Source organism: Polypterus senegalus, chromosome 11, assembly GCF_016835505.1.
Source record: "Polypterus senegalus isolate Bchr_013 chromosome 11, ASM1683550v1, whole genome shotgun sequence".
In the NCBI taxonomy this organism is placed as follows: Eukaryota; Metazoa; Chordata; class Cladistia; order Polypteriformes; family Polypteridae; genus Polypterus; species Polypterus senegalus.
In genome coordinates this window covers 22,657,139-22,670,105 of record NC_053164.1, presented here as the reverse complement: position 1 = coordinate 22,670,105, position 12,967 = coordinate 22,657,139, and the positions used below count along the sequence as shown (strand labels likewise).

At 37.1% G+C, this 12,967-nt stretch overlaps 1 protein-coding gene across 1 annotated transcript in view; it reads left to right on the top strand.

Annotated features, from left to right (window-relative positions):
* Positions 1 to 10,878: 10,878 nt before the first annotated feature.
* Positions 10,879 to 12,967, top strand: part of blvrb (biliverdin reductase B) — a 34,506-nt gene continuing 32,417 nt past the window's right edge. Inside the window, exon 1 of the mRNA XM_039768161.1 lies at positions 10,879 to 11,226. Within this exon, the coding sequence (XP_039624095.1) occupies positions 11,142 to 11,226 (85 nt within the window). The 5' untranslated portion in view covers positions 10,879 to 11,141. The remainder of the gene's footprint in view (positions 11,227 to 12,967) is intronic.

Sequence of the window (12,967 nt, the reverse complement as noted above, 5' to 3'; positions counted from 1 at the left end):
AGCGTCAGTATACATAAAGTCAAAACTTTTTCTGAATATATAAAGTCAAAACTTGAATATATAAAGTCATCACTGGAATATATAAATTGAAAACTTGAATATATAAAGTCAGTGTCAGAATATATAAACTCATTCCTGAATATATAAAGTCAAAGTCAAAATATATTGATTGAAACGACTCTGAACTGAACTAAGGTAACAAAAACGTATTCAGAAAAATAAATTAAAAAAACACTGTTCGTTTAATGTTTTGAAAATGATGCATGTGCCCTGCCCAGGATTGGTTCCTGCCTTGCGCCCAGTGTTGGCTGGGATTGGCTCCAGCAGACCCCAGTGACCCTGTGGTTGGATTCAACGGGTTGGGAAATGGATGGATATTCCAGCGCTTACTTTATATATTCCGACGCTGACGATATATATATTCAAGATATGACTTTATACAGTATATTCCAGCACTTACTTTATATATTCCAAAATATTCCAACCCTGTCTTTATATACTCAGGTTTTGACTTTATATATTTGGGAATGACTTTATATATTCAAGTTTTGATTTTATATATTCCAGCACTGACTTTATATATTCAAGTTTTGACTTTATATATTCCAGGATTTTTCTGTGTGTATTTGGTGGCAGCATCACAAAGTCGTAACACTGCGTTAGCTGCGGAGCTCAGCTCAGAGTGAAATGAGGTAAATGGGAGGGGAGATGATGATGTGCCTCCCCCACCCGCCTTAACTGTCAATCCCCCACAAACACAGTCTCCCGGAATTTGCATAAGCACAGCCCTTCACGTGCAATTTTAACTTAGTTACAAAGTGATCAAAACTCTCGTTTATATCCTGCGTGCTCTCATTAAACTTGTATCCTGCATTACCCGTGGGCATGACAAACGCCAGCGGCAGCCTATCTATGAATTTATTTTAAACTTTAGGTTTACATCTTGCTTTGTTTCTGAAGTAGCAGCACTCATGAATATGGTTGTATATGTCTTTTGCTCGCTTCTTATTGTTTCGCTGCCTTCTCAATTGTATAATACATGTTTTTTTTTTGGAGCTCTTCCTTGTTTTCTACGTGGGAGGAGTGATGATGTCACACGAAACTCCGCCCCGGCTTTCGAGCTCAACTCCATTACAGTAAATGGAGAAAAATAGCTTCCAGTTATGACCATTACACGTAGAATTTCGAAATGAAACCTGCCCAACTTTTGTAAGGAAGCTGTAAGGAATGAGCCTGCCAAATTTCAGCCTTCTACCTACACGGGAAGTTGGAGAATTAGTGATGAGTCAGTCAGTGAGTGAGTAAGTGAGTCAGTCAGTCAGTGAGGGCTTTGCCTTTTATTAGTATAGATTAATGCTAACAGGATATATGGCCAATTGACAATTGAGGAGAGGGAAGCAGACGGTCTGTTTAACAACATTCTTGTGGAAAATAAACCAATGATGGATTCATGGTCTTTTGATATTAGTAAGTTCAGAGGTGGTCTGACAGCATGATGTTGGAGTCCATGACGGTGGCGGCTTGTGATCCCCCCACCCCCCATATATTTTAAAAATTGTACTTAAATTAATTAGGTAATATGGAGTAATCATGAAATAAATTTGTTTATTTGCACAACATGCTTGTTGTCAGAGCATGTCAACATCCATTAAAAATTGGTTCCGACTTGTGTTTGTTTAATTTCTGTGTAAATAATAAAAAAAAAAAAACACAATTCTGTTTGAATACCTATAATTTTGGAGTGAAGGATGCCAGCCAATGAGAGTCCATGTAAGTCCTTGATCTTTAGGCAAGTAGGTGACCTGAGGCTGCCCCTTAATTGGTTGCTTTCAGATTTATTGGCAGCAAATTAGCAAGTTGGTTGCTTTCATATATATTGCCAGTGAGTTAGTATTGATTTAGATTTTTTTAATCTAAAGTGACTTAACAATCTTTGACACACTATGACATTTTGATGTCAACGGTTTACACTTTATACACGCCTTTAACATTACATAACTACAGATGAACAAGCATGACTTAGTAGCTTAGTAACAAGCATGGCTGGTAACTTCTAGCAAAACGTCAGAAATCAAAGAACATTTGGTTAGTTTTTTAATGAAACACCCTTTCATGAACATTCACATGAAGGAAAAAATAAGATAAAGGAACTTGGACCGGACTGACCTGAATTCAGAAATCAGCAGTGGGCAAGTGATCGATGACAAGGTTACACACTAAATTTTTAAAGCTCTGACAAACAGAGTTAGCTAACAGGGTGTGGTGTAAGTAATGCCTTTTCTGCTTTCCCTTTTTGCAGTTTCAAAGTGTTGGTACCAAAATTTATTGGACAACGACGGGGGTACGAGATCTAAATTATCTTTCTGAAAAATGCAAGTGGCATGAAAGCAGCCACAGTCATCTAGACATTAGCATGACTCTACATTTTTTTGCAGGCTTAGTATTGCTGAACAGCTAGATGAAGGCTACAGGACTGGCATTAAAAGGCACAACAAAGAGGTGACCAAAAATCAACATATCCCATCCAAAATAATGGATGAGATATTAATGTGTTTGTGGTTAGTACAATATTGGTGTATCTTGGGATGATTTTGGTTACAAAAACGTTGCCACTACAGAAAAAAAGGTTTGGAAACATTGCCCTAAATCAGTGGTTCTCAATCTGTGGGGTGGGCCCCCCTAGGTGGGGACGAAGTAACAAAAAGGGGGGCGCGAAAATGTGAAAAGAAGAAAACAAGAATTGAAATGATGAAAAATACATCTATTAAAACCAAAACAAATTAACTTAAACTACTGTACATTCTGATACTAGAAAAATAAATATAGAGTTAGATAAATGTCGATAAAAGTTAAAGTAGGTATAACAAAATATGCATCTATGATATATCATTAATTAAAAAAGAACAAATTGGTATTAGCAGGCTCCTTTCAAAAAATGTTAGGGGGTGCGAATAAAACTGTTATGAAAACTCAGGTCGCAAATACTTAAAGGTTGAGAAACATTGCTCTAAACAATAGCATGCAGCTAATTTTTGGACAGGCTTATTGAAATGACTCAATTTAATCAGGATTGAGAAATTTTTAGGCCTGATGGAAAGGAGGGGAAAATTTATGTTCAAGGAAAGATTGGTATCCTGATCGTAAAGGCAGAATAATATTTAGCTTGGACTTGTGGGTGTCGTACTAGGCAGATTTGGGGGGAGTAGTGTTTTAAGATGTGCAGTGTGTGGATCTTACAATGTGAATTTGTGCCCAGGTGAGGTACGTCTGGTAAACTTGCATTGGACAGAACACGTTGGCATCAAGTGTAGGATTAAATTAGGGATGGAATAACTCTATGGATGAGGTAGATGATAAACTGGGATGTAAGACCTGAGAAAAATTAAAGGACTAGTGATTGTATGATGTGGATTTATTGAATACAGTGGGATGGCCAGGGACTGTTAGCAGAAGTAGAATAAGATTTGAATAAGACTTATGCAATGCCTGTGTTATAGGACAGACAGAAGTGCATGTTATTGAAATATTATGTGAGGGTGCAGACATTATGTTTTTTTTTAGTTTGCCAGAATGGGGAAATGGAAAAGTTGGCAGAGGATTTGGCAATTTAGAGACTTGTGTAGTATAACATTTGGGTGGTAGGTGCGCTTGTTCCTTTCCACATCCATTGGGCAAGTTATAGGAAGAATAAGGGGATTGTGGGTGTCAGGGACTGAAGTTTTGGAGCACAGGAGAAATGGGAAAGCTGGCATCAGACTGGGCAGCATGGTGGAAAGGGTCTGGTACTGGACAGGCCAGGATGTGCATTGACACTATGATGAGGACCATGAGAGCATGTAGAATGACCAGACAGATAGAGAGACATGAAAGGGACTATATAATAAATAGATGTGAAAGGTACATATAATAGATGCTACTGGTCTTTATCTTTATACTGTATATAATATGCTACCGTGGCTGTTTGTTTGTCTGTCCAGAATTATAAATCACCTGTAGTTTGCAAACCGTTTGAACTATTTACGTGAAATTTGGTACACATATACTACATGATGTCTACTATCCACTTTCAGGGTGATGATTGACCTCCAAGGTTACTCCTCTTTTTATTTTTATTTTATTTTATTGTCCTTGGCAGCAGCCAGCAGGGCAGCTGTGTGGAGCATTCGTACGGGCGCCGTTCTCATCCCTACCACCATCGCCATCACTTCCCCTATCCCTTCATATCTTAAATCATTCTTGAGGCAGATGGAAGACTTAAGTGCCGGCTTAAGTGAAAAATTAAGGAAAACGTACTAAGTAATTGCAACACAAACACTGACTTGATCTGTTTTAATGCGAAAAGATGACAACGGAAGAAGAGGAGAAGCAGGCAGCTAGGATGGAGAAAACAAGTGCTGCTCATGAAGCAGCAAATGCATCAACCTCTGAGCAAATGAATGCTAAACATACAAAGAAAGAGGATGAAAACTAGGAATGCTCAAGTCAAGTGTACATGCAATGCGCCATTACTGGTAATATAACATGTATATAACAACAATAATAATAACATGTTTGACCAGTCCTGTGACAGTCACAACTGACACCCAAGAGAGCTAACCACTGTCACAATTGGCTCTACCTCCTCAGACGGTAGATGTATCGAACAAGAAGGGAACCGTTTTCGCGAGAAATTGGGATGCTTCCAAGTTTGTGCTGCTTGCTTTAGAGGAGGGAAAATTATTTCCATTGAACAAAAATGCTCCTATTGCCTAAGGATCCTGAAATGCTTTTTGACATTTCCAGGCCTTTCACTAACACAAAGTACACTTTTGAATCCAACCATCCATTTTCTAACCAGTTCTGGATCACAGAGGATCAGTGAAGATTCTTGCAGTACTGGTTGCAAGGTGGGGACCAACATGGTGTCACCGAATTGCAAGACAGACTCACATCTACACTCACTCATAGTGAGACAAGCGAGTCTCACATTCAGTTCATAATTTGTCAACTGCTTATGTCCATACTTTATATAGTGTCTTGAAACTGATTCGTTTTACTATGGGCACTCTGATCTTCCACATCCCAAAGACTTGCATGTTGGATTAATTGGCAACACTCTGGAATGCACATATGAATAATAGCTGTTACGTAAATGGGGCCAAAGCCATTTACAGATTAATATGCCTTTAGTTGCTATGGTTACATTGTTACAAACACAATGAAAGCAGTGATACGGTGTGTTTCATTTTATACTTCAAAAGCTTATATGTCAATAAACATAAACTCAAATATACATACCTCAGTTAAGCAATGTTAATTTTATACAGCGCCATTAACTGTATAATCCATCAGAAGACATTACAGAGAGCAAATAACACCACAATAAAGTTAATAAGTATTAGTAAAAAAAAATACACCCACAATATACATATCAGATAAGAGTGGTACAAACAAAAAGAAAGCAAAGATCTGGTAGCCATCCATTACTATGCATTCAATTTTTAATGTATGGAGCTTTATATTATGCATCTGTAATAGATTAGAAATATTTGGCACAACAAAAACACTTACAAGGTGGAAAATAGTATGTGTTTTTATTATTTTGAATTAATCTTGTAATCTTTTGGGCTGTACTCTAACATTACGATACAACTGAACCCCATTTTAACATTTCCACATTTAGCGTTTTCCTCCATTTAATTTTGTTTGATACTATCATTTAACATAAGAAACAAAAATGCTCTTGCTTGAAATGCACTAATCCTTTTGCCTCATGTCTGTTTTTTTTTTTGTTTTGTTTTGTTTGCCCACTTAAATTAATTTTGCTAGTGATCCAAATCTGATATTGTATGTGTGTATACAGTGCCATCCATAACATTTGGGACAAAGATACATTTTCCTGTGATTTACTCCTTTGCTCCACAGTTTAAATTACAAATCAAACAATTTAAACGTGATTGAAGTGCACATTGCAGGCTTTTATCTAAGGGTATCCGCATACATTGTGGTCACACCATGTAGAAATGACAACACTTTTTATTACGTGGTCCCCCCATTTCAAGGCATCATAATGTTTGTGACACAACAATGGCAGCTATATTAAAGCAGTCATATTTAGGACTTTATTGCATACCCCTTGCACACATTGACTGCCTGAAGTTTGTGATTCATAGACATCACCAGGTGCCAAGGATTTTCTCTGGTGATGCTCTGCCAAGCCTCTAATACCGCCATTTTCAACTCTTGCTTGTTTCGGGGGCTTGACCTCTTAAGTTTTCTCTTCAGCATATGGAAGGCCTGCTCAATTGGATTTCAATTGGGTTAATGGCTTGGTCATACAAGAACTTTCCAATTTTTTTTACTTTTGAAAAGTACCTGTGTTGCCTTAGCAGTTTGTTTTGGATTAATATCTTGTTGTAGGATGAAGTGCCATTCAATGAGTTTGGAGGCATTCACTGGAAGCTGAGCAGATCAGATGTTTGTATACACCTTAGAATGTATTGTGTGACAGCCATCAGCATCAATGGAGATACGTGCCAGGACCTGTAGCAGCCACGCATGCCCAAGCAATAATATCCCCACCACCATGTCTAACACATGAGGTGGTCTACTTTGGATCTTGGGTAGTTGCCTTCACTCTGATGAAGGTTCTTCTTTGACTTATCTGTTCGCAGGACCTTTTTTACAGAATTATGGAGGCTCTTTTAAGTATTTTTTGCTAACTGTAATTTGGCTATCCTACTTTTGTGGGTAGCTTTCTGTTTTGTGGTTTGCATCTTGCAGTGCAGCTGCTATGTTTCTTTTCATGAAGTCTTGCAGATAGTTGTCTCTGACACATTCATATCTGCCTCCTTAAGACTGTGTCTGATTTGTTGGACAGGAATTTGGGACATTTTCTTTAGTATAGTCAGGATTCACCTGTCATCAAGAGTGGAGGTTTTCCTTGGCTTAGCCGTCCCTTTGCGATTACGTACCTCAGTAGTGCTTGCATGTTCATAATGATAGTCCAGACAGTTGATTTAGGTTATACCTAAGGTTTTACCATATCTAATGGTTTTGCTCTTGTTTTTCAGCCTCATTGTGGCTTCAGTGACAAAACTCTTGCTCTCATGTTGAACAATGGCAACTACAGACTCTAAAGGTTGTTAGTAGGTAGAAGCAAGCCCAGGTACAGTATGCTAGCACTAATGAAGCAATGAAACACACCCAAATAATCACAATCACCTGTGATGCCAATTCTCCCAAACATTATGGTGCCCTGAAAAGGAGCAAGGAAGGTGGGAGCGAGATGTCTAGGTTTTTAGATTCAAAGCCATTCTTACAAAAGAAGTAAAAAACCTTACTGAAAAATTGTGATTCCATGTCATTACCACACTTATTATTATTATTTTATTACTACACTTATTTTAACTTCACCTGTTTGTTGTCTGGTACAAATCTTGTAATCGATATTCAAACCACTTCCTGTTGTCCAAATGACTTGAAATTTTAAACACTTACTCACTTCCGATGACAATACATGATTCAATAATCAGTTTCATTACTTGATCAATTAATTCATGTTAATTAAGAAATGAAATTTTCATATGAAGAATAGTTATTAAGATTTTACCAATAGATGGCACTAGTAACAGATAGAAATATTAAAGGAAGTGTTAAAATATTGATTACAAAATTATAATAATATAAATATATATATATTATATATATATATAAAATATATATATATATATATAATATATATATATATATATAATATATATATATTATATATTATATATATATAAAATATATATATAATATATATATAATATATATATATTATATATTATATATATATATTATACTGTATATATATATATATATATTGTGAACGCTGGCCCGGACACAGACAGACGGACATTGTAATCTCACCCAACACACGTTTATTAATACTATAATATTTACAATTACGTCAGTGCACTTCTTAGTGCCTCCAGCACCGTTCCCCCAATGTCCAGGGCACACAGTCCAATTGCCTTTCTGGTCGCCTCCAAGCCTCTCTCCAGCTCCGTCTCTCTTCAACCCGACTTCCGCTCTCGACTGAAGGTAGGCGGCCCCTTAAATAGGAACCCGGATGGGCTCCAGCTGCTTCCCGGCATTCCTCCGAAGACACGCCCCACTGTGGCGGAAGTGCCGGCTGCGCACCCGGAAGCCCTCCGGGAGTCCCCTGTCTTCTTCCCCCCAGCACTTCCTGGTGTGGCGGAAGTGCTGGGCTCAGACTCTACAGGCACCGGGGCGCCGCCTGGCGGTGGCCACGGGCCCCTACAGGGCTGGGCTTCCAAGCCCTCTACCCATGGCCCCCAACATAACCAGGGCGGACGCCCCCTCGCAGTCTGGAGGAGGCACAAGCCCTCCGCCAGTCCTCCTGGGCGTCCCGGATGCCACAATATATATACTTTTTAACTTAAATTAAAAAGTGTACTAAAAAGTAAAAAATCAGTCTCATACATCACTCGTAAAATAAAAGCGTGACTACTTTTCATCAATCAACATTCAAAAAACACTTCTTAAAATCTTAGCAAAAGCGCCCACCTTTTATTTGGACAGTGATGTATGAGAGACTTATTTTTTACTTTTTAGTACACTTTTTAACTTAATATAAGCGTGCTTTTTAAAAAGTATTTTTTTTTTTTTGTTGGGTACACTTCTTTAAGAAGATCTGATCTGTATGACATTTGATTGAATAAATGGAAATTGAGTTTGAGAGTCAAAATGGATTATAGCTAGTAATTACAGAAACAACTGCAGTTAAAATATAAAAGCAAAAAATACACATTTACAGTAAAATCAGAACTATACTAATGTTATCCTGATAAATCAGCAATAACTTCCTTCATAAAATACTTTTCCTACATTTTAACACATTTTAGTCATTCCCAGAATAATGCTAAATGGTAGTTTTTTTTATTATTATTAATATTTTATTTTCGAAAACCAGAACATAATATGATACACAACAGATACAAGCATTTTCTTTGAAATAAGTATAAAAAACAAGGGAGAAATACAAAATAAAAAAGCAAAAAGAAGATTCAAACAACACACAAAACAACAAAGAAGAAACACATAAGCAAAAAGAAAAAAAAAACCACCTAACTTGTTAAAATATAAGATAATTAATGACAAAGGAGAGTCTATCACAAGCTCAGCATGCTTACTCTAACACAATATTAATAAGTTCTTGCCCTGTTTTAAAGAGGTTTTGGACACATTCTCTAAGGGAGAGTTTGCTTTATTCAAATTTGAGAAAATGTAGAACGTCATTTAGCCGCAGAGTTATAGAACATTAGAACACTCTAGACGAGAACAGGCCATTCAGGCCAACAAAGCTCGCCAGTCTTACCCACTTGTTTCTTCCAAAATAACATCAAGTCGAGTTTTGAAAGTCCCTAACGTCTTACTGTCTACCACACTACTTGGTCTCTTATTCCAAGTGTCTATCGTTTATTGTGTAAAGAAAAACTTCCTAATGTTTGTGTGAAATTTACCCCTAACAAGTTTCCAACTGTGTCCCCGTGTTCTTGATGAACTCATTTTAAGAAGGTAGGCTGGGATTCTTCCAGATGACAAAAACAAGTCTACAAGCTTTACCATAACTACATTGTAGTGCTTTCTGTGTTTGAGCCAGTTGTTCCAAATTTTGAGCAACATCGGAACAGGTAATTGCATGATGATTCTCCAGTAAAATGTTATTAAACCATTTATCTAAGAATTATGATCTTTCTTCCCCACAAGCTCATGAGATTTAAAAAGAGATTCTCATTTTTGTTTCATTTAAAGATGAACTTTGTCACACATATTTCTTCTAGAATTCATTAGGAGAAATGGCTTTAGACAAAAAAGCTGACATGAGATACAACTGAGATAAAAGGAGTCAAAAATTAAGAATCTGGCTTGAAATCGTGTTATATTTCTGAGATCTCCTTCCAGTGTTGCTTTGACCTTAAGTCTTCATATGTTTTACTTATAATTGGACGATTGGCTTCCAACATTTGCGATATGACTGCTTATATTTTGTTTTTCCAGTAGGAGCACAGACAGATGACGTGACTTTATCTAGGTCACACAGTGTCAGCAGTGGGATCTGAACCCAAAACCTCAGGGTTTAAAGTCCAAAGTCTTAACCATAATGCCTACCTTTTCTTTTAGAATGTGTATGATCTCATTGCAACACAGCAATATAAATCAGAGTATATTGACAAGCAAGGACTACAGTTTTGTAATTACAGTAAAGTGTTTCATTACCACAAACAACTGCCCTCACATTTAACCAAAGATTACTGAACACACAAAGCAAATTCTTTCAAAGTGCAAAAAAAAAAAGTCAAGACATCACTTTGAGAATTTGGGCGACTTTGCTGAGATCTCCACTGAAAATCAAGAGGAGATACCAAGGTATTGATTGCTCATGAGAAAAATCTTTAAAAAACAACTGTTTCTATTTTATTTCTAGGAGAAATCAAAAAGATATAAAAAGATCTCTTTTTTGATTTTTCATTTCTATTCATCATGAATAATATGCTCATTGTTCCAGAGGGAAAAAAAAATAATTGTGTTTTAAAACAAAAGTCAAATCAACAAAACTAGTTTATGAAAGGTAATTATGTAAATTTACTATTATTATTTACACATTTTATTTTATTTCATTATTATTTTATTTTAGGCATAAAAGCTGAAACTGCAACCGAGCAATTTTGCTAAAAATAAAATTGGGTATGCAATTCCCAATGCAATAAAGGATTTTTGATTCCGCTAATTTTAATAGTTTGGTAGGAAGATGCTTCCTTTCCGAACTCAAACTGCAAGCAAGGATCTTGCTAATTTGCACCACTAGAGAGCAGAGTAGACGTTTGCGTCGAAATTCGTGAATTTGTAGTCTCCTCTCCACTCCAGGAGGAGCTTTTTCGTTTCGGGAGGAGTTTCTTGCGGAAATTAGCAAGTGTCTAAAAAAGCAAAAGGGGCAGGTTATACTGAAAGCATAAAGACAGCAAACGAGTGAGGAACTCTCCTGCTGGAGCCGGAATTTTTTTTTTACCTGTGACTTTGCATCTTTTTCCAGAGTCGGCATACTTTTGCAAAACTTGTGTCCTTTCAACAGAAAGATCTGAGTGCGGGATAGAATGGCTGCCAGCGTGAAGAACGTTGTCATTTTTGGTGCGACGGGCATGACCGGACTGGTGACTCTACCACAGGCAGTAGCTGCAGGTGAGAAGTGGCTAGCGGAAAGTGGAGTGGCACGTGAGCGCGCGTGAATGCGCGCGTCTTGGGCCTGCGCTCTCGTGTTACGGGCTGAGCTGCAAGACGTACGAGTAAAGAGATTTTTAAAATGATAACGGTTGCATTTCACAGCGGATTGTTTTGTCCAAGGTCAGTAATTGATTAGAATGTTAGAAGTAAGTTAGAAAGTTTGAAAGTACAACGGAGCGGGTGAACGACCTTCATTAACATTAAATCATAATGGTTTGTTTTGCAACGGAAGCGGCCGATCCAGAAAGAAAAGCAATTCATAGCCAGGCGTGCACGTATTTAAAACCGGGCGAACTGTTGCTCTATGTGTATAACTAAAAGTCACACGTAACCGTTTATTTATGCCGACGCATAATGTGTATTTTATGGTGTAACTTATAAAATGGATTATTTCCTAATAGCAGTAATATATTGATGTACATATACTGCGCATTTCACATATAGCGTACAGCCCATTGTGCACTGCACCAAAAATAGGTACGGAATTCTTCATACAGTACTTCCATGTTAAATTAGACTTCACTCAACGGAAGATTTTACAATACAATACATTCGATTGTACTGTACAATAATATAGAGCCAAGTACATTAAATGATGTGATCGTTATTATGCAAGCAAATAAATGTAGAGTACGATGAACCGTAGTTTGAATCAAATGAACACCTTCAACAATAGGCGTAATGTGTGTGTGTGTGTGTCTGTGTCCTCCTTTACAGATCTGTTTTGGGTGTGTATGTGCGTGCGTGTGTTTGCATGTTCATGACTTTGTTTTCATCTTCCTGCATATGCTCTTGTAAGGAAAAACAACCTTAAAACTACTGTATCTTCACCAATACGTTTCTTTGAGTGAGTATGTGTGCGCATGCCTCCATGTGTATTTAAATAAATGATGTATCTGAAAACTAACTCATTCTAAATAAACAAAATTGCTAATCAGTAGGCCTGGCCCTATACCTAAATAGAGCAGACTGCAAAAGTCCTGGTTAAATTAAACAGTTCTTACATCAGTTATTGTTGGACATAGATGTAACACTTTTTCTTTTTCAAGGATATGGGGATAACTATTAGACAAAAAATAGTAGACCTGGAGCCTGTGGGACAGGATAAACCTGGTTTAACATGTTTGAAGAAGACCGGTCCATTTTTGGTAATGTTATATATTGGTCCCAGGGTGGATATCTCAGAAAGCGCTTGTTCTAGTGTTCTATCTTTGCTAAGTTGTAGTCAACCAGGAGCTCTACACAATGCAAAAAAAAAAAAATCATGAAAATGAGTTTCTATTTTCCACAGTCGCCATACTAAAATCACCTTTCCTTGAAGTTTTGAGCATTGAAGTGTCAGAAATCTGAACTTAATTCGGTAATGAATTTTTGATTTCACCACCAAACTTTCATTTACATGCAAGTTAAAGGACAGCTGCTACACCAGAAATGGAGATTAACCATCGTTGGCATATAAATGATATACGGGGGTGTTTCTTTTAATTTTTTTGCTTCCTTGTAAATGGAAGTTTTGGTAAAGGGGTCAAAAATTTGCCATCAGTTTAAGTTGAGATTCTGATTCTATAATGTGTTTTCAAAACATCAAGAAAGAAATTAAGACACACAAACCTCTAGATCTGCAATTTCGACCTGAACAGAGTCATTAAGCCACCCAGTACCAATCTGTCTGTCTATACAGGTCGTTTAGTTCAATTGT